This window comes from Squalius cephalus (assembly GCF_949319135.1).
Source record: "Squalius cephalus genome assembly, chromosome: 13".
Classification (NCBI taxonomy): domain Eukaryota; kingdom Metazoa; phylum Chordata; class Actinopteri; order Cypriniformes; family Leuciscidae; genus Squalius; species Squalius cephalus.
The window spans coordinates 1,246,825-1,270,106 of NC_137134.1; the positions used below are offsets into that span (position 1 = coordinate 1,246,825).

The 23,282-nt window shown below is 36.7% G+C and overlaps 1 protein-coding gene and 1 pseudogene across 2 annotated transcripts in view; both read left to right on the forward strand.

The window, feature by feature from the left end:
• Window positions 1–23,282, forward strand: part of LOC307170535 (putative nuclease HARBI1) — a 316,840-nt pseudogene that overhangs the window by 116,374 nt on the left and 177,184 nt on the right. The window lies entirely within an intron of this gene.
• Window positions 18,804–23,229, forward strand: LOC307170433 (uncharacterized protein). The gene is made up of 12 exons (XM_079891521.1): window positions 18,804–19,284; window positions 19,734–19,759; window positions 20,109–20,193; window positions 20,280–20,370; window positions 20,793–20,881; window positions 20,984–21,111; window positions 21,803–21,854; window positions 21,957–22,054; window positions 22,153–22,289; window positions 22,549–22,595; window positions 22,671–22,819; window positions 22,889–23,229. The coding sequence occupies exons 2-12, from the start codon at window positions 19,744–19,746 to the stop codon at window positions 23,182–23,184; spliced, it is 1,188 nt and encodes a 395-aa protein (XP_079747647.1). The 5' UTR covers window positions 18,804–19,284; window positions 19,734–19,743; the 3' UTR covers window positions 23,185–23,229.

A 23,282-nucleotide genomic window follows, 5' to 3' on the forward strand; every position in this document is an offset into this window, starting at 1 on the left:
TTTTCATTGTTTATTTTTTAATATAAAGCAATACTGTATTGAAAGTATTTTTCTGATTTGTTCGATCTGTTTTGAAAAATGTCTTCCGTTGCTATGGCCGGGTATCACTGCCAGTCATCTCAATCTCGTGAATGATTCACACACAAAAAAACACATAATTTAGCAGATTAAAGACGAGCTTCATCATCTTCATTTTCTGGTGCAATCGGCTGACAGTCTTCCTCATCAGATGTGTCGTCTTTGCAGCGGCTCAACTGGAATGTAGCAAATTTATGTTGTAAATTGATAATTAAACAAGATGATTGACTTTAATAAACAGATGCATATTTAAGCATCAAGAACGGAAAAACATAAACACTGTCGGCTACACTGAGATTCGATCTCAGATCGTTTGAAGCTCCGAGAGGCTATTGTTAATGCATTGACCACAGATATCGTCTGAATAGCCTAGGTCTACTATTTTCTCTGTTTTAAAAGTTTGTCATATTCTTTTTTATTTGTTTATTTTTTTAATTTACTGTCTCGAAATTATGTGTCAATTTTTTTAAGTGTTTATGGGTCAAAATCACCATAAAGTGCCTTTGAGACTTCACAATTTCCAAAAAAAAATCTGAGATTTTCCATTTAACTTCATATGTGTTGTATTAAGGAGACATTAGGCTGTTAGAAATGCATATTGGTCAAGCTCCAGCACTTTTTATAAATTAACTGCAAGCTGACAATATACGAGCAAACCATAAAATATGTCCACCCTGTCATGGACAAATTCATAGTAGAATAAATAAATTTTCATTGCATAGTGATTATAAAATGTAGATCTGTGGAAAGATAATGTGTCCCTTTCCCAACAAAACATTTTAGTTAATATTAAAAGTATTTTGATAATAATGAAGTTACTGCTTAAATATGTATTGCCCAATAAAATATGCGATAGTTGCACATTCTATTCTAAATAAAATCTAACAATAAAAATATTTAGTCAAAATTTAAAACAATACTAACTGGCCCTCACTTGTTTATTAAGAAATCACACACAAGGTTTTGTTAACTTGTTAAAATAATTAGATTATTTTCATCATAAAAGTTGAAAATGACAGGGTGGACAACAAAGTGACAGGGTGGAACTTGGCATGACAGGGTGGACAAATGCTTTAATGGGTGAACTAGAACGGGGGAACATTAGAAAAACAACAGGACCTTCAAGAAACCCTTAACCAATATAGAAGAAGGAGGGGCCTGGCTCAGACTGATTTTCAGGAGTTGCAAATGTCCACCCTGTCATGAACCATGTCCACCCTGTCATGAACCATGTCCACCCTGTCATGGAAGGCTTGGTGACAGGGTGGACATTTTTTGGCTAAAGTTAGTATTTAATGAGCACATGGTGTACAGCAGTTAGCAAAGTGATTCACTGTTGAAGCTGACTGTGCACTGTTTAAAATATATATTTAGAATTTCTGAAAAGTTTTTATATTAACTAATATTTCACAATGACAGGGTGGACATGTTAAGCTTGACAACACGCAACTACAAACACAATATGATGAAAATTAGGAAATATAAGTGTAGATACTTATTGTGCGTGTTGCAGATGTTTTAACAACCACTGAAGAAAGACCAAATGGGGGAGGGGATGTCACTGAGTACATCAGTTGGTTTCTTAAAGGGGCGTTTACCCCATAATGACAGGGTGGACAGCAATTTCAGGGACACATGCAAACTGCTTAATATTATTATGAACATAAAATATAAATAATCAAAATGACTTTTATTAAATAGCTTGCTGAGGACAATAAGTACATTAAAAAAGTATTTTAATTTTATGTAATTTAACCACTTTTTACACTCACTGAATTTAGCTGAGCAGCGTGTGGGACATGCCAAAATCGCACACATCCAATCAAAGAAAATGGTATAAAATCAGAAAAACACATTTCAAGAGACGTATCATTGTTCTTGTATGTGTGTAAGTGTTTGGCCATTTATAATACAACCTCAGAATTTCATTATTTTGCATTATGTTCATGATGACTGAGCGATTCTGATGAGGACACCAAAGGCACTTTATAGTGATATTGACCCTTTTACAAGACCATGTGCTGTTTGTTTGTTTATTTATTTATTATTATTATGCAGATGTTAATTCAGCCATTCTGTTGGATAAAAATTGTCCCTAATGTAAAATGGAAATGAATGGTAATTTTATTTTATAAATATTAAATATTTAAAATAGGCTATGAGAAAAAAAACAATATGGTGTAGCAATATTTTAGAACTATCAAATCTCTCTGCATTAATAATAAAAAAGTAGCCCATGTCTGTTGTCATCTGAATTATTGAAACGTAAGTTATAGCCTACCACTCGGCCACGAATTTGTGTTGTTTTATTTTGTTTGAAATGTATACATATTTTGCTTTCGTTAATGTTAACCAATTCTGTTGTAGCATAACAGGCCTATATTTTTTCCCTAAAAGTTTGTTTTATTCTCTGCTTTGTTTGTTTATATTTTTACATATCCAATCAGTCTCATTTCTGTTCAAATAATGAAAAAAGTTTTTTTTTTTTTTTTTTTTTTACAAGATCTTGCGCCATTTATTTTTATTTTTTTTAAATAAACAGATAGGAAACTTACCTTTTAAAATGCCGCAGTTGCTGCTGTTTTGCCCTGTCACTTGCGGCACCCGGTATAGCCTAGTCATTTCGCGAACGACTTTGAAATTCGACTGGTTTATTTTTGCTGCGGCAGTAATAGGCATTGTGGTTGATTATTTATTAAAGAATTCAATTGATAATCATAACAACATGTAAGCCTATTTAATTCTGTATATAACAAAGAATGCTTAAACCGACTAACATCGGTTAGTAACTGCAAGTCCTGAAAATGCTTTAATTTCACTGTAAATTATTTTAATTTATTTCACTGTTATGTTTCAGTTAATAAATCTACAAACACATTAAAATAACACGAAGTAAATGACAAGTAACCTATTGACATAGCCTTTCTAAATGATAGAAAAACTGGGCACACAATGTTAACGTGTGTCTACTTTGTTTAAATTTAATGAATTTGAATTCGTTTAACCACAATATTTATCTTGAATTTATCTGTGACCTCAGCTCAGATTACTGCCGCGGCAGATTACGTCATAAAGAGAATAAACTGACACTTTTCAAAGTCTGTGATTACAGCGCCACTCAGCGGTAAAAGGCAGCAAATACACATCCCAATTTTGCCGCCGCGGGAACGGGTCTATTGGTTAGGGGGGATTGGCCCATTGATGAGGAAGTTCCTCGAGCAGGTCTTCAAGAAACGCTCCAACCCACACAGGTTGTTGAGCCCCAGCCCACACCCACTATTGAACCCCCTCCAGTTCATGAGGTAGAGAGCACAGGAGAGGTGGTGCCCCCCCGAGGAAAAAAAATAAAATAATACTAATTATATTTGTTTCCTTGGCATTTTGTAGGCATCTTTTTAAATAACCAGAGGATTTTGTTCCAAAAATGCGGTTTGAAAGAGATCATTCAGTGTAATGTGATCAAGAAGTAGTGATCCAACGCTGGATACTCTTATAGGTTACGTCCGTGGATCACGGCTGAACGCGTCTTCTCCGCACTCATTTACAAACAAACATTTTTTTTCGCCTATCGTGCGTCTACTCTACACCCGTACCACTAAAAAGACGGATTATATCCAAGACTTCAGCCATAAATTAGTATTAATATTGATAGCATCACTGGTAGCGTCGTTGCTAACTTAACATACTGTCCATCTGTTAAAATGGCGAATATATTAGATGTAAGTAGTCTACCTTTTGGTGCAGGTGAAGACACATTTGAGCTGCACGCGGTGCAGTCTGAGCTGGAAGCTGTTGAGAAACAGATCCACGACCTTTTAGTGAGACAGGCCGAGCTGATAGACCGGCGTTTGGCTCTTGAAACATCACGCGCGGATGCACACAAATCAGAGATTAACGTTACTAACCCGCTGATTCCCACCTCGTCTACTCCGTGCGTTCCTCAACATCGGTCCCGAGCGTCGAGGTCGAGATCAGCCATGGTCTCGTTCACTCCGGCTCCAACACGCCACCACGAAGCCTGGATATTTCCGCAGCGGAAGACGCGAGTCAGGTCTAGACCAAGAAAACTCTCTCCGACCCTCCCGGTTTTCGAGATATCCACACAAAACCGCTTCTCCCCTCTTCGCGAAACAGAACGCGATGCTGTGATCATCGGCGATTCCATCGTTCGACACGTACACGCTACGTTAAATAAAAGTAAGGTGCACAGTCACTGCTTTCCTGGTGCTCGTGTTTCTGAAATCGCCGCTCGCGTTCCCGAGATTCTGAACGATAACGAGCGCGTCGGAACTGTGGTCTTGCACGCGGGAGTGAACGACATCAGTGTAGCGTTTATACGCCCACGTATAAATATAATTAATTATTATTCATAACGAATTATGATCAATAATTAATAATTTAATTATTTTCAGAATTTACTGTAACAGAACCAATAATATGATCATTTATCAGTTCATCCAATGAACAGAAGGCATAAACAATTATTAACTCTAGGAAATATAATATCTTCCTGGCCAAGAAAGAATAACCCCCTAACAGTAAATTAAGAAATAGGGTAAAAGCATAGGTAACTTTTGATCGAAGTTCAAGACAATAAATTTGATAAGCACATACACAAGTAATCTCTTTTCAAATACAAACAATACTTTATTGATTATATACTAACACATACAGCTAATCTCTAACACAAACACGACTCTATTGATTATCCTAACAACTAACACAAACACACGCGCACGCATACACACACCTTCATACAGGTTGCAGAAAGGAAGAGAGTAATAAAGAAAGAAATACAAACAGAAGAATGAGTTTGGGAAGAATGGGTTTAAGGGTAAGAGGAAGGAAATTCCGAATTTCTATATGCACTTGTAAGACATGACCTGAACGAACCATCAATCATTAATTTAACCCTTCTATCGTTTCTTAGACAGGTTATTACATTTATCAAAACACCAGTTAAGATTTTAGTCTGGAGGTAGTCTACTTGCGTCTTTGCTTTTGCGTTCCTTTTGGGAATTCCTTTGGTCAGCGTCAGGGTTCGTTCGGTGGTTATAGTCTCCTCGTGCCTGGATAGATGGGGCGAGGACCAGTCACGTGTGGCTGGCGGTCGCGGATGGTTGATGCGTCTTTGAAGTTGAAAGCGTGCGTTGCAGCCGTGAATCGTGGAACCAAACTTTGCAGCAAAACTTAACTTAAAACCGAGACTTTCAATCGGAAAAGAAGAATAACACAAAAGAAAGAAGGAAAATAAGATACGGAAAGGAGCTAGATGACTGGAAATTGAATCTAACCCATATCTGATCTTAATTTGGGTTGATCTGCTCGTCTGTTAACGTTACATGGTTACTAAAACCATCGTCTGCCGTCTCCGTCTTTGTTCTGCACTCGTTGAGAGCTCTTCTGTATCAGAACATCGGAATATCTGTATCGGAACTTTGATCCTGTCAAACGTAAGCTCCGTGATCTCAATATGAAGTAGCCTACTTTCTCCGGTATCCTTGTACGCTGTGTGTTATTGTTGATGGAAAACAGCAGCGTTTTAGTTGCCACAAAGACGCTGAAGCTGCTTTCATGTCCAATTTAACATCTCCATAAGTTACCTGATGAGGTGAGGCATGTATGAGCTAGCTGTTGCACGAGCATATCAACAGAACTGTTGAACGGCAAATTTGCACTCTTTTTCTCTTTCTTTATTTGACAACGCGACTGCAAAGGTTTTTTTTTTTTGTTTTTTTTTTGGTTTTTTTTTAGGTGTTGTTGACACTCCTTTTGTGTTATAGCTTGATGTTGTTAGATGCAATGAGTGATTGCTTTCAGTTATTGTTTGTTTATATTCTGCCGTTGCAAGCATTTTTATTTATTTATTTATATTATTTACTTTTTCTTCCAGTTCATAATATGACAACGCTACTGTTAAGTTTGTTGAGGTGTTGTTGATACTTGTTGTTAGATGCTACGGGTGATTGCTCTCAGTGGATGTTTGTCTACATCTTGCTGTCGCAAGTATTTATTTATTTTCTTCCTATTTATAATATGGACAACGCGACTGCAAAGGTTTTTTCTTTTTTTTTTTTTTCTGAGGTGTTGACACTCTTCTGGTGTTATAGTTAGATACAAGAGGTGATTGCTCTCAGTTTCAGTTGTTGTTGGTTTATATCATGCTAACTGTTTTGCTTTTCCTTTTCCTTTTCTTTTCCCTTATTGACTTTAAATACTGCCTGTAAAGTACTCTTTGAGCTACACTTTCCATTATTTCATATTAATGCAGACTGAGTCTTGAGACTAATAGATGTTCTTTTCCTACACAATTTTGTTTACTCAGAAATTCCCCGGAACATGGTGTCTGGGGTTGCTGGGCTTTGCTTGGGTAATGTTTTTTTGTGTTTAGTTTTGTATGTGTGTTTATGTATTGTGTGTTTGTGTTTTTGTTTTATTGTATCAAATGAATCTTGCAACCTCTCTAATTATGTATTATTTTTTTGGATCCAATTACTTTTACAGTTATGTTTGAGCAGCAGTGATCGTAGAAACAGTACTAAAATCTGCTTTTTCTATGAGTGATGCTAAAGGAATAAAAATTGTACATTTAAATATTAGGAGTCTTATCCCTAAAATTGACTTACTTCGTGCATGGGTTGCATTACAAAAACCGAACATAATTACTCTTTCTGAAACATGGCTTAATAGTAATATATCAGATACTGAAATTAATCTTCCAAACTATATTCTATATAGATCTGATAGGAGTTCCAGAGGTGGGGGTGTGGCTATATATGTTTCCTCTGAGCTCATATCTGAGTTTACCATACCTTCGGTCGAGCCTCTACACTTTGAATGTGTTTTTGTTAAAGTAATTTTTCATGAAAATAAAAGCTTAATTATTGGGAGCATATACAGACCACCCTCTTCGCCTGCTGAAACTTTTGATCACCTGATATCCACTATTAACTCCATTTCCTGTAATAATGAAATTATTTTACTTGGGGATTTCAATAAAAATTGGTTAGATAAATCATCTCATAAAGTGAAAAATTTATTTAGTAATTTAAATATCTCACAATTAATTAAGGAACCAACTCGTATCACTCCTACCTCTCAATCCCTGCTTGACTGGATACTTGTTTCACATCCAGATAGATTTCTAAGGGCAGGTGTTATGTCTGATTGTTTTAGTGATCACGCGATAGTATATTGTGTATGGAAGATCAAATTACCTAAATCACCACCAAGACTTATAAAAATTAGACAATATAAGAAACTGAATTCAGATTTATTTTTTAATGACCTGATAGCTATAAATTGGGACAGATACCAACTTATACCTAATGTTCAAGACGCATGGGATTTCCTTTATACTGAGTTTACTGATGTTCTAGATAAACATGCTCCTTGGAAATCTGTCCTGGTCAAGGGTAAACACCTCCCTTGGATTGACCCTGAACTTATTAGTCTTTTTAGGCAGAGGGATAAAGCATGGTCAATTTTTCGGCGTACAAGGGCTAACGTAGACTGGGAAAGATACAGGCAGCTGAGAAATATGAGTAAGACTAAAACCCGTAATGCAAAATCCAACTACTATAAGGATAGCCTCAGTAATGATTTTAAGAATTCAAAACAATTCTGGAAAAAAATTAAAACTATTACTAACACTTCAGAAAAACATTGTATTAATCAAATACGAGTTTCAAATACAATTGTACATGACCCTTTATCTATTGCTGAAGCATTTAATCATCATTTCTCTTCTGTTTGTTCTACCTTAATACCCGAATCTGATTTGGGTACTGGTTTTTTAAAGAATACTTTGCCCAATCACAGTTCTTTTTATTTTAGGAAAATTCAACCAGATGAAGTGCAGAATGCCATAAATGAACTAAAAGGGAACAGTGGTGCTGGACTGGATGGTTTAGATAATAAGTTGATCAAACTAGCATCCCATGTACTTATGTATCCACTTACTGATTTATTCAACCTTTCTTTGTCTTCATGTGAGTTACCAGCTATCTGGAAGTGCGCACGCATCACTCCAATACATAAAGGAGGAGATGTACTAGATCTTAACAATTACAGACCCATATCTATTATTTGTTCTATTGCTAAAGTGTTTGAAAAATTAATTTATAATCAACTCTCACACTTTCTTAGTGCAAACAATATATTATCACCATTTCAATCTGGCTTTAGGTCTAACCACTCCACATCTACTGCCCTTCTTAAATTCACCAATGATGTCTTTTCTGCTGCAGATAATGGTGAACTTACAGGTGCAATATTTATTGACTTGACTAAAGCTTTTGACCTTGTTGATCACTATTTACTTTTAGATAAGCTCTATGCTACTGGTCTGTCTAAAAATGCTGTATTGTGGTTTAGTGCATACCTCCATAATAGAAAACAATGTGTTATCCTACATGGAAATAAATCTAATTTGCTAACTCAGCAAAGAGGTGTGCCCCAGGGCTCAATTTTGGGACCACTACTTTTTTCTATTTACGTTAATAACTTACCATCAATTTTTAATAACTGTTGTGCTCAACTTTATGCCGATGACACTGTCTTATATACATCTAAACATGATCTTACACAAATTCAAGCGTGTCTTCAGTATGATTTCAAAATTTTACAGGATTGGCTTTCTCATAACAAATTATTGCTCAACAAAACTAAAACATATCTCATGATTTTTGGTACCAGACAAAAACTCAAATCTGAAACCAATTCCTGTATAATAACTTGTTCTGACCGTACTCCTCTGCCTCAAGTTGATAAATTTAAATATCTTGGTGTATGGCTAGATTCTGAGCTTTCTTTCAAAATTCATATTGGTCATATCTTACGTAAAGTCAATTATGGAATTAATGTTTTATATCGATCTCGTAACTGCTTCACTTATAGTGTGCGCAGGAAACTCGCTTCTCAACTTATACTTCCGATTTTTGACTATTGTGATGTTGTTTACCAAAACTCTGTAAAATCAAACCTTTCCCGTCTTAAAACCGCTTATAACAGACTGTGCAGATTTGTCCTTGGGTGCCCTTTTCTCACCCATCATTGCACAATGTATAATGCCCTTAATTGGCAATCTTTAAATATAAGAAGACAAACGCACTGGCTTCAACTAATATTCAAATGTATCCATTTCAATTACCCGCTTTATTTAAAACAGTATTTTGTTCCTATTATTTCAAATTATCATTTGAGGCACTCTGTTCAGCTTTATTTTTCTGTCCCCCGAGCCAAGAAGACAGTTGGCATAAGAGCTTTTATGTTCAAAGCCACTTTAGACTGGAATAATTTACCTTCCGATATTAGATCCATTACTTCATTTGGGATGTTTAAGCACACCTTGTCTTCTTACTTTGTGATTGACTGCTCTTGTAATGTATGATGCTGACACAATGTGAATTTTTTTTATTATTTTTTTTTATTTATTATTATTATTTTTTTTATTATTTAAATTAATTGTATTATTATTTTGTGATCCAAATACATATGTATGTATGTATGTATGTGTATGCATATGTATATGTATGTGTATATATGTATGTATATGTGTATATATGTATATGTATGTGTGTGTATATGTACGTATGTATGTATGTATATATATATATATGTATACCTTGTATGTTCAATTTCAAATGTATTTCTGCCAATTTGATCTAATGGTTATAAAGTTCGGTATATTTCGGTTAATAGAATTTTTTTTTTTTTTTTTTTTTTTTTGTGTGTGTGTGTTTGTGGTTCTGTATGTATTTGTTTGTCTAAATATGTATAATTGTATTCCTGTCTATTTTATTATTGTTCGTTTGTGATGGTCGTGATGTATTTTAGGACCCCCTTGAAAACGAGATGATGCATCTCAAGGGGTTTATCCTAATAAAATAAATTTCAGAGAGAACATTTTGAGCGAACTAACTTTTGAACTCCCGAGAGCGAACTTGGAGAGAGAGCCTAGAGTTGTTTTTGGGTCTAAGGTTTTAAACTAAAATTTGTCCCCCCCCCCCTTCTGAAGAGAGCGGACCAATTAGACACTGTTCTTTGTTTTCAAAGTCATAAATCATGTATTCCCTGAGGGGTTTCTCTAATGAAACTAAAAGACCAGATGCAACAGTTTTAGGCAGGATTTCTACTTATCAGAATATGAAATATTTTACATAGATTTAATTTCCGTCATCTTGCTAGTTGTGTTCGTAAGATAGCATTGATATGAAACAGTACACACTTCATTCACACACCTAACAATTATACCAATTACATGAATTATATGGGATTAAAGCATATTAAATGGACACATATATCGTAGAAACACATAGAATGATGTCTGATGTTTATAAGTCCATTGAAAATTGTTCTTGAATGAGTTTTATGGATTTTGATATGTAAAAGTCTTTTGGTGTGTAAAGTGTATGGGCTTGGAAACACCCTGAGGTCATGGGTATTTCCTGCTGAAATCTGTTTGTCTCTCTCATGGGACCAAGATGGGGTCTGTTAGCCACAGGGGTCATGTGACCTCTTGTTAGGGCCCTGAGCAGTAATCATCTCTAAACCGATTCGTCTTGCAAAACTATCAAACGTTGACCAGTTCTTCCTTAAGTTAAGCAGACTTTCGGTGATTTATGGCTCTGGTTCGTGAGGACTCTTGTGAGACCTTGGTCTCTGTCTTTCTCTTAACCAATCAGTAATTTCGGCAACAAAGATAGTATTGACCAGTTATTTCGTTAGTGCTGGGGGTCAGTTTTAAACAGCCCGACTGGTTGGCGCCTGGCCCCGATGACAAGATGGATGAGGATCATGAGACGTTCTGAACAAGTCTTCCCCCCCCCCTCATTCATCGAGAAGCAGAGAATTTGAATTAATATTCAAAAAGAAGATGAGTCGGTGGTTGGTTCCTTCTCATTGTTGTTACATCAGGCTGCGCCAGACGGAGGTTCTGAAGAAAGACTTCAGGAATCTGATCGATACGGTACGCAGCACATCGCCTGATATAACGATCATTGTGTCAGGACCGCTTCCCACGTACCGTCTAGGTCATGAAAAGTTTAGTAGATTATTCGCGCTAAACGAATGGTTAATGTCATGGTGCAATGAGCAGAAACTACTCTTTGTAAATAATTGGAATCTGTTTTGGGAGCGTCCTAGGCTTTTCCGTGCTGATGGCTTACACCCAAGCAGATTCGGATCGGATCTTCTGTCAGATAACATCTCCAAAACGTTAAATACCTTTTGACTAGTAACCAAAAGTCCAAATCATAGTCTCTGCTGCACCAATTTAACTGATATAAATAGTGTAGAACATTGCATAGAAACTGTGTCTATTCCTCGTTTAGTGAGATTAAATAATAAATCTACTGCAGGATCTAGAAAAAATCTAATTGTTATTAAACCAGAAAATGTTGCTATTAGTAATCAAAAACAATTTCTAAAGCTAGGTCTTCTAAACATTAGATCACTCACACCTAAGGCAGTTATTGTAAATGAAATAGTCACAGATAATAGCTTCGATGTACTTTGCCTTACTGAAACCTGGCTTAAACCAAATGATTATTTCGGTCTAAATGAGTCTACTCCATCAGGATACTCCTATAAGCACGAGCCCCGTCTGATTGGTCGTGGCGGCGGTGTTGCAACAATCTATAGAGATATTCTCAATGTTACTCAGAAAACGGGCTATAAGTTTATTTCGTTTGAAGTACTTGTACTAAATGTTACGCTCTTAGATGCTAGAAAAACATCCCTATTATCTCTAGCCTTGGCTACCGTATATAGACCGCCTGGGCCTTACGCTGATTTCCTAAAAGAGTTTGCAGATTTTCTCTCAGACCTATTAGTTAATTTCGATAAAGCATTAATTGTTGGAGACTTTAATATCCACGTAGATAATTCAAATGATGCGCTAGGGGCTGCGTTTACAGATTTATTAAACTCCTTTGGGGTCAAGCAAAACGTTACCGGACCAACTCATCGTTTTAATCATACACTCGATTTAATTATATCACATGGAACCGATCCAACCGATATAGATATCATTCCACAAAGTGACGATGTCACTGACCATTACATGGTAACTTGCATATTACGTACTCCTGTAATATATCATGCTGCGCCGCATTATCGATTAGGCAGAACAATCCTTCCATCTACCATAGATAATTTTTCAAATAGCTTATTGGATCTGTCTCAGCTGCTCAGTGAACCCAAACAAACAGATGAACTTGAGGAATTAACTAGCACTATGAGCACCATTCTCTCTGGATCATTGGATATTGTTGCACCCATTAGATTAAGAAAGGTTAGAGAGAAAAGTAAAGCACCATGGTACAACAATACTACGCATGTTCTAAAGAGAGAAACCCGTAATTAAGAGCGTAAATGGAAAAAAACTAATTTAGAGGTCTTTAGAATCGCGTGGAAAGACAGTATGTCACGTTATAAAAAGGCCCTAAAAGAGGCCAGGGTTGAGCATCTCCGCAAACTAATAGAAAACAACCATAACAATCCTAAGTTCTTATTTAACACCGTGGCGAGACTAACAAATAAACAGATGTCTCCTGAACAAAATATTCCGTTACAGTTTAGTAGTAATGATTTCATGAACTTCTTCACTGAGAAAATAGAAAACATCAGAACCACAATTGTAAACGTTCAATCCTCAATCGCGTCTTATAATTCAGCCTCAATTATCACCCCGCAAGAACAATTACAATGCTTTACAACTATAGAACAAAAAGAGTTAAATAAACTTATCACTTCATCTAAAACAACAACATGTTTACTAGATCCTATACCAATTAAACTTTTGAAAGAAGTGTTACCTGTAGTGGAAGAGCCTCTCCTCAATATTATTAACTCGTCTTTATCTTTAGGTTATGTTCCAAGAACATTTAAACTGGCAGTTATAAAACCTCTCATTAAAGCTAGGGTAGGCGATCCTGTTCAGAAGCATTTTTTTTTATACTGGGTGAAATGGTCCTTCCATTCTGATAGTAGTCAATACATTATGTGTTCAGAAAAAGGAATTAAAAAAATCTGACCTCTGTAGCAGCTGCAGGACAGTAAAAACTCTGACCAATCACTGCCATTCGGTGCGAATGTAAAGAACCAATCAGATGCCTTCATGTCTCGTGCCCGCGCCCCACTGCGTGCGCTGCCCTACGTGCGCTCATCACATGTCACCGTTTCCGGAAACATATAGCTCACTACACCGACTAAGCAGGAGTTTGCGGCACAATGGCAGATAAAATGCAGCCAAAATTACCAATACCAGCTTTGCTTGAAACTACTCGCCCTGACAAAAAGGCTAAAAAAAGAAAGTCTGAGGCAGAAAAGGCTGCAACGAAACTGGCGCTTGATAAAGCCAGAGGACAAACTCGGGTCAACATCGGTTCATCCTTTGAACGCTGGAGACAACTAAGGAAGCTGGAGGGCCTAAAAAGCGATGCCGAGGTTGCGGTCTTTCTGCTGGACAGGTAATTATTTGTTTTGCTTCGGGGGGATTTGTTATTTCCATGATATATGTTATGTTAGGCAACGTAGTTACTGTTGTAGCTTGTATTAGCCCAATCAGATCCAATGCTCTCGTCGTGGAAGCTCTAACAACCAAAATAACGAAGATTTATAAAAACATAAAATTCACGTTTGCCAGTGATAGTAACAAAACAAAACGTTAAATTTTTACATTTGCTTTAGCAGACGCTTTTATCCAAAGAGACGTAGCTACATTTCCGAGTTCATACAACACCAAACGTGTAACGTTAGCCTGAAAACTGCGAGTAACATTACTAACAATAGCCATGTTTTTTTTTGTTTTTTTTTTGCATTCATTTTAATAATAATATAGTTTACTTACAGGTGAATGAGACATGACGTAGTTTGGTTGATGCCCATAATGTGCTGAAGTACTCGGCTTTCCTGTGAAGTGCAGCTGACTCCAAATGTGGATGCGCGTTCATGTTTGTGGGGGGGCGTGGCTTTGGACGGAGCACTGACAGGAGGGGGCGGAGCTTAGAAGAGGTGCCACTTTCAAATCTGGCTAGCTCTACAGGATTGCCTACCCTAGCTTTAAGAAACCACAATTAGATCCACATAATCTAGCAAATTATAGACCCATTTCAAATCTACCTTTTATGTCTAAAATACTAGAAAAAGCTGTGTCCGCTCAACTGGGCTCTTTCTTGCAAGAAAATGACGTCTATGAAAAGTTTCAGTCTGGATTCAGGCCGCATCATAGCACTGAAACTGCGCTTGTTAAAATCACAAATTATTTACTTTTAGCTTCTGACCAAGGCTGTATCGCAATACTAGTTTTACTTGATCTTAGTGCTGCGTTCGATACTATAGATCATACAATACTCTTAGATCGACTACAAAATTATACTGGTGTTCAAGGACAAGCATTAAGCTGGTTTAGATCGTATTTATCTGACCGCTACCATTTTGTTTATTTAAATGGAGAAAAATCGATCATAACTCCAGTAAACTATGGAGTGCCGCAGGGATCTGTGTTAGGCCCTCTATTATTCTCAATATATATGCTGCCACTTGGAAATATTATAAGGAAACATGGAATTAGTTTCCATTGTTATGCTGATGACACTCAAATCTATATTTCATCACGGCCGGATGAAAACGCTAAATTATCCAAATTGACAGAGTGTGTTAAAGATATAAAAGATTGGATGACGCGCAATTTTCTTTTATTAAATCCAGACAAGACAGAGGTACTAATCATCGGTTCAAAAAACCACCCACAAAACCTCTCACATTACAACTTTAACATAATAGGATGTCCTGTTACTTTATCCTCTACAGTAAAAGACCTGGGTGTTATACTAGACCGCAACTTGTCTTTTGAAAATCATATTTCATATGTTACAAGAACAGCCTTTTTCCACCTTAGAAACATTGCTAAGCTACGTAATATGCTATCTGTTTCTGACGCAGAAAAGTTAGTTCATGCATTCATGACCTCGAGACTAGATTACTGTAATGCTTTATTAGCCGGTTGTCCTGCAACCTCAATAAACAAGATACAGTTAGTCCAAAATGCTGCCGCTAGAGTTCTAACTAGATCAAGAAAATATGATCATATAACACTGATTTTATCATCACTACATTGGTTACCTATAAAGTCCCGTATTAATTACAAGGTATTACTACTGACTTATAAAGCCCTAAACGGCTTAGCTCCAGTCTATTTAACGGATCTTCTATCGCCCTATAATCCATCGTGCTCTTTAAGGTCAGTAAATTCGAGGCTTTTGGTCATACCTAGGATATCCAGATCCACCAAAGGAGGGAGATCATTTTCATATTTAGCTCCAAAACTCTGGAATAGCCTTCCTGATACTGTGCGTTGCTCAGACTCGCTCTCCCAGTTTAAAACTAGATTAAAGACGCATCTCTTCAGCCAGGCATTCATATAATACTTTTAATCTTACAGTTAAATCCGACCTCTAGTTCATAAACGCCAGAGGAGAACTGGCCCCCGACTGAGCCCGGGTTCTCCCAAGGTTTTTTTTTTCTCCATTAGGTCCTGATGGAGTTTTTCGGTTCCTTGCCACTGTTGCCTCTGGCTTGCTCAGTTGGGGATATTTGGGAATATTTAATTTAATTAATCAATCAACGATACTATTGATCAGCATTACCAAACGTAGACGTTCCACTAGAAACAAACATTGATGTATTGTTTTATTACTGTGAAGCTGCTTTGATACAACCTATGTTGTGAAAAGCGCTATATAAATAAACTTGACTTGACTTGACTTAATGTGATCAAGAAGCCCTTATAAAATCAGATGGTCATGAGACACTCAGTGATGTCATCAAACGGCACCCAGAAAGGCCATGTGCTGCAGAAAGGTGAGTTCACTGCTCTTAAATATCTGATAACTCCACCTAACCCATGTTGAGCTAAGTTACAAAAACACGTCATTCAGTTAAATGCCCAAAAAAACACTTATTTTTTTTTTATTTTTTTTTTAAATAAGCAAATGATTAACAACAATTTACAAGACTAAATATCTTGCATTATTTTGCTTCTCTAATAAATAGATCTTGATTTAGGAATGTTTAGATATTTTGACTGGAAAACAAAAACAAAAAAACTATTACTTAGTAATATAAGCATTTTTTTGCAGTGCAGTATCACTGTGTACATAACCATTTTGGCATCTTATTTAGAGTAGCCTACAGATAAAGGAATATTTAGCACTGACAGATATGTGTTAAACTTAATCAATATTAATATGTTGATGCCTTTTTTGTATGGTTTAATTTGTTTTATTGATTACCAGAACTGAACACCTGCACGGTGTGAGAGCAACAGGATACAATCAAAACAAGCACAGAAGTGAGTAAATTAGGTCTTATTTTCCTTTCTTTAGTGGGACTATAAAAAGTGTGTTTTCGTTACAGTTACACTAATCCTAACTTACAAAAATAATGACTCCCAATAACATTACAATCTCCAACTACTTCAGATCACTGTTGTTTACAGGTTAGAAGTGATGTGCTGTAAATCCTTGCATGATCTGTTAACATTGACATTTAACAACACGACATCTGTCTGTTTGACCCTGATATGCTTCCCATGCAGTTTCTAGTATATACACTAAGTGTAATTGTGGTCTTTATGACCCCAAATATTTGTATTGATTGTTAATAAAAACTTTTTTTTAATTAGAACTTTCTTCTTAGTGTTTACTTCTTCATCTATACATTGGTACCAATTACCACAAAACTCACCATTAACTTCCATTTAAAAATGTTATATTTGAATGAAAACATGATGTGGCCAGCTGCTCATAAATCACATTTCGTAAATGTGTATATATATATATATATATATATATAATTTATAAAACACATTAAAAATAAATAGTATTAAAGAATACTATTCTATTAATTGTTTTAATATATTTTTGACTCGTTATGAAATGGATGTTTTATTACCACAGAAATTTTACAGAAAAGTGTCACACAAGAAACACCTAAAGGACAAGACCTGGAGTCAGATTGTAGTAGAACATTTATTTTATTGAAACAAACAAACAAAATTTTTTTTTTTATGTATAAAAAATTATTTAAAAAATATAAAAATAAAGAACACAATGAAGAAACAAACAGAAGTGAAGAGTGAACATGAACTTCTTGAACTTTATACATTAATACTATAGGGCAGATGAGGCGGCACTTTGATTGACAGCTGCCGTCTCCACTCCTGTGACGTGCGCTTCTTGAGACGGACCAGCAGAAGACAAACAGGTTGCCTAGTTTACAACGACACTGTACTATTTCACTATTCTCACCACCTAACAAATGACACCTCGTGATAAAAGTCAGTATTTAGTTCTTGAAACTTTCTTCAGGCTCCCTATTATTCTGGAGCGGATGATTGACCAGCCCGGTCTCACCCCAAAACGTCATGTACTGACGTGTCTTGACCATACGGCAACATACGACGAAAAGGGTACCCCTAAAACGTCCATATGTGACGAAGACATAAGCGCACCAGCAGCGCCTCGTAGCGGTACCCTAACGCATACCTAAACCTACCCATAACCCGAATCGTCACATATGGACGTTTTAGGGGTACCCTTTTCGTCGTATGTTGCCGTATGGTCAAGACACGTCAGTACGTGACGTTTTGGGGTGAGACTGTTAGATTGACAGACCAGAGTCGCCCTGTAACGTATCTGCTGACCTCTAGTGGACGACTTACGACAGTGACTTTAATATAAATGATCTCTCCGTTCTATACCTTGGATGGGTTTGATGTCTTATAATGGACATGATGCAGAAGAGTGCTGACAGGTAATGCCACAGACGGCTTGTTTTCATCTCGCTGCAGAGCACGATTTCTCTCCCAGTCAACAACCTGATCCTAACCTCTGTCTTAATGACCTTGACCATAGATTGTGTGCTCTTCCATTTGGTCAGAAGAAGGCAGAATGAAATTGCAACATCCCAAGGCAAACCAAGTCAAAGTAGGTACAGTACTTAAAGCAGTACTACTCTTCAAACATGTCATTTGAATGTACATATAAAACTAATTTGGTTGTTGAAAAACCAAGATTTGAAGGCCCTGTTTTTTTTGTTATGCATTTAATTTTTTACATTTTTTTAAACAACAACACCAGTTTTTAGGTCACCCCCATCCACAACACTTTCTACAGAGGGCCTATCGAGAGCATCCTGAGCAGCTGCATCACTGTAGGGTTTGGAAAGTGCACCATCCCGGATCATAACCTCCAGCAGCGGATAGTGAGGACAGCAGATCATCAGTGTCCATCTTCCCTCTCACAGACACATGCTGTGCCCGCAGACGACCACACAAACCCTTCTGCCGTCCAGCAGGAGGTACAGAAGCATTCTGACTTTATAATCTAATTGTGTACAGTGTTTTTTGTTTGTCCTAAGTTGATATATGCAGCACCTTAGGCCACTGTTTCATTTCACTGTATATGAGCTGCGTATAGAGCTGCAAAGACAACAAAGCTACTTTGACTCTAAAACTCTTATGGTTACTTCAATTAGAGTTGTGGAGTATGAAAATAATGCCATATTGCATAAAAAAATCCCAAACATATTTGCACAAATGTAATATAAATGTTATTAGCTGACAGTGTTCATGTGGGTCCAGATAAATTGTGACAAATGCAGCGGTACGGAATGCATCGTATGCTTGGCCCCTAGAAAAGTCCTTTGTACGGTGTACATTTTAGGACATCGTCAGACCTCAGTCATACAATGACAAGGCGTCATGCCTCAGACTAAAAGGCTTCAGTCACAGGACAAAACGGCATCGTGCCTCAGACTGAAAGGCTTCAGGTCTCAGGAAAAACTACGTCAGGTGTCAGGTCTGGTACAATTAGACATCGGACAAAACGGACTCAGATTAAAAGTTATCAGACAAAAAGACATCAGCAGAAAAGTTATCAGACAAAAAGACATCAGCAGAAAAGTTATCAGACAAAAATACATCAGCCGAAACGGACTCAGATTAAAAGTTATCAGACAAAAAGACATCAGCAGAAAAGTTATCAGACAAAAAGACATCAGCAGAAAAGTTATCAGACAAAAAGACATCAGACGAAACGGACTCAGGTGGAGTGTCACGTGTCGCGCTGCCCCGCCCCATATGACGTCACGCGGTTCATAACAAGCAAACTGGTGTGGAACGGTAGATGATGGCAGATGGAGGTAAGTCGCTCCTGATATATTTAATTTTAACGATTTTAATTAAATGCTAAACTAATTCAGTTGTACACACAGGAGAACATGCATTTCATGAGTATTAAAAAAGTTTAAAAGTTTGTAATATTGCAACTAGCTAAGTTTAGTTTGTACGTTGGCAAACTGTAGTAAAGTTATCCTTACGAAAAATAACCATGGTTTTACTGCAAATAAAACCAAAAACCATGGTATGCACAGAGTAACTACATTAACCATAATTGTACCATGTTTGTAGTAAAACTGTGGTTATACAAATGGTAATAAATGCACTAAAAAACATTTTTACCCATTCACTATAAAACAAACCATGATTAATTTTCGTAAGGGTACAGCAAATTCATTTGAGTTGTTGAATTAAATGATTTTGCAAAAACAATGGTTCTGTCTTACAACTAATATGTATTTGTTTGTTTCAGTCAATCAAGAATGGATACAGAGATAAGTATCCTGCATTATAGATGGCTTATATCAGTGGTTTTCAAACCTCTCCTTAAAGTACCCCCAGGCTGCACATTTTGTATATCTACCTATATCTGACACACACATTTAAGGTCTTGCAGTCTAATGAGTTGAATTGGGTGTGATAGATTAGGGAGACATACAAAATGTACATAGCTGGGGGTACTCCAGAACAGGTTTGAGAACCACTGTCTTATATTATAAATGTATTGCTATATGTGTTGATAGCTGTAATACTATCATGTTCTGTTTGCTATACTACTGAATGAATTTTAAAACTTTCTACAGAATTAAAAAAAAAACTTCACATTAATATGCCTTAACATATTTAGATGAAATGATAAAGTTGCTATTTGACAATGGCTTCAAACAAAGAGAAATGTGCTCTTTTCTTGGCGCTTCTGGATACAAAATTAGGTAATCATTAAGCTTTACTGATGTAAAATATACAATATATCAAAATATGCGAAATGTTTACAGTATCTTATGCTTTAATCTTGCAGTGAAAGGCACCTAAGAAGATTGCTAAAATCACTTGGTTTGAGACGGAGGAGTTTTGACAGGCCCCATAATGAAATTCGCCAAGCTGTTATGGTACAGTATGTCTTAAAGCAGTGCTCTGGATTGCTGCTCCTGGAAAGCCACTAACCTTCTGATTTCAGTTATAGTCAGCTCAGCTGCAACAAACTGCCTTAAATTACCCCTTATATATTAGGGTAAAACCCCTGATAATACTTTAATATATTATCAATAAGGCTTTTCTTAAGTGAATGTGGCATGACATGTGGCTAATTTTGGTGTCCCATAATCAGAATTTGTGCCTTTGTTTAAACAAACACACACCCAGAACAGTGGCCAGCCATTTTTTTGCTTGTACCTCAGTCATGGTTAATGAGAGTTAAAGAGAGCACTGTTCATTCACTTTCCCCACCGACAGTTCCTGTCCAATCCTACTCCTGTTCGGTGTGTGTGCAAACTATTTATTGTAGTAATAATCCAAAATAATGTTTATTTAGAGTGAGCTGATGCACTGGTCACCTTGGCAAGGAATCCGTGCAATGCACAAACGGGTTCGTGATGTCAGAGGAATCCAGCCTTGCTACAGGTACCTATATTATCCCTATTTTTAAAGATGTGATTTTTTGTTGGTTTGTTTTGTTCCCCCTCCCCCCATATACTTAATGTGTTATGTCTGTTATTTTTCCAGGAATGATGTGGCTATGATAATGAGACAACTTGATGCCAGTGGTCTTCTTGGAAGATGTCCTGGGAAAAAAAGAATTGAACGTAGGAACTACTTCAGCCGTGGACCAAATTACACTTGGCATATTGATGGTAAATATTAAATGTTAAGTAAATATGAATAATGTTATTAAAGGGATGAACTCAAACTCTCTTCCCCATGTAATTTCAAAATCAAATGGTTTTCTTTCAGTGGACAACAAAGAGACATTTGTTAGGGTTAAGGGAAGCCCTACAGTAGGAGGGCTGATATCTTGCAGAGTTAAGCTCCAACCCCAGTTAAATACATCTGAATTAAAAATCAATCAATTAAAAACTTCACAGCAGCTGTGTTGAGGCAAGTTGGTTCTGCAGAACACTGGCCCTCCAGGACTGAGTTTGGGCACCCCTGTCTTACAGTATGAACATAATGCTATTGATTGATTTAAACTACAGCCTAAGCCGATATTTTTGCAAATTGAAGGTGTTGACAGGATTAGACAGCATGGGCTTTGACAGACCCAGCTAAGATCACTAAAATAAGGGGTGGAGTCTAACCGACAGGCTGGTAAAGGTAGAGATAGCACATTGTAGAGATTTATACCACTGTGTTTACCTTTATTATTTAAAAAAAAAAAAGAGTTTGTATGTTCCGCTACTGGTAAATTATTTGTGTAAAAGATGCTGAAGAAAGTCATATAGGTATCAAAAACAGAGTAAATAGTAAAGCATTAACTAGTTTTCTGACTGATGTTTTGATTAAATAAAATGTTTATTGTAATGCATATTTTATAATTTGTTGTAGGAAATGACAAATTGAAATTCTTTGGAATCTGGGTACATCTTGGTATTGATGGGTATGCAACCTGTTCATTTAATGAAGTTCATTGTCTTGTAATTTTAGTCTCTGAGATGTAATCTAACTTTTTTTTTTTACCTACCTGAAATCAATTTAACAGATTTTCTCGGAAAATTATTTGGCTTAAGGCTGGCACCTCCAACCGACAGCAAACCTTTGTTGCAAGGTACTTCTTTGATGCCATTCAGGAACACAGTGGTACGTATATTTGATGTTGTACAATACATGGTAGGAGAGACCTTCTCATATCTCCACACAAGTATTATTATTAAAAACATTGATTGTTTTTATTATAGGTTGCCCACGTTTCATAAGAGCAGACAGAGGAAAGGAAAATCTTCTCGTCGGACAGATGCAAGTGGCATTTCACTTTCGGGAGTCTGGTGATCAAGGACGAGACTCCTTCAGAGTGGGCACATCAGTACATAATCAGGCATGTGGGCATAAATGCTATTATGTATTATAATGCATGCAAAATATATTTTTTATAACAAGAAACATTTTGTTTTATTAGCGAGCTGAATGCTTCAACAGTATGCTGAAAAAAACATGGATCAAAAAATGGCAGGTGACATTTGAGGTGAACTTAAACTGTTTTTGTCTGTCGATTGGAATGTATGGCACATGCTTATTGAAGCTAAATTAAAGACATTTTTGAAATTTATTTACTTTTCTATAAAATGTGTTTTTAGGCCATGATGGAATCTGGCATGCTCGATTTGGACAATCCTGTACAGATGTAAGTTAAAACCCGCCCTCATGTATCTGCTTACATTTAATAAAAAAATAATAATCAATACATGCTAACCTACAGAAATTGCCTGCAATATACACACCTTCCCCTTCTTGAGAGAGAGCTGAACATAGAGCAAAGACTGTGGAACACTCACGACATTCGCAAGCAAAGGAATGTTCCAGGTCCATTTGGGAAACCAGACCTTCTCTTTACTGCCCCACCTGAAGGTATCTGTTTCGTCCTAACTAAAATGGTTCAGAAAAGCAGTAGCCAATGTTAAAATTATCTTTCTGCAGGCTTTGCTGATGTGCTCTGCAATGTAGACGACGACCTCCTGAAGTATGCAGAACAGCTTGTTTGTGGAGTAAATGAGCCTTTGTTGGTGGCGAACGAAGCATTCAGAACAATATCAGAGACTATTCTTCAAAATACAAACTTCCCATCATCACCAGAAGGGTCTTTGGCAGCTTACCTCATGTTAGTGGAGAAATTCACCACAGCCCTTCAAACAAGAGGCATCTCCATTCCGTCCACATTTGCAGAGGCTAATGAAATATACCAGCTACTGGCCAATGAGCCAGGGTCTTTGTAACTGCTTATCTAACAAACAAAATCCAAATAAAGAGTCCAAATGATTAATAAATGAAATTGCAGAACATGTTTATTGAGGTCAACATGAATTGAAACGAA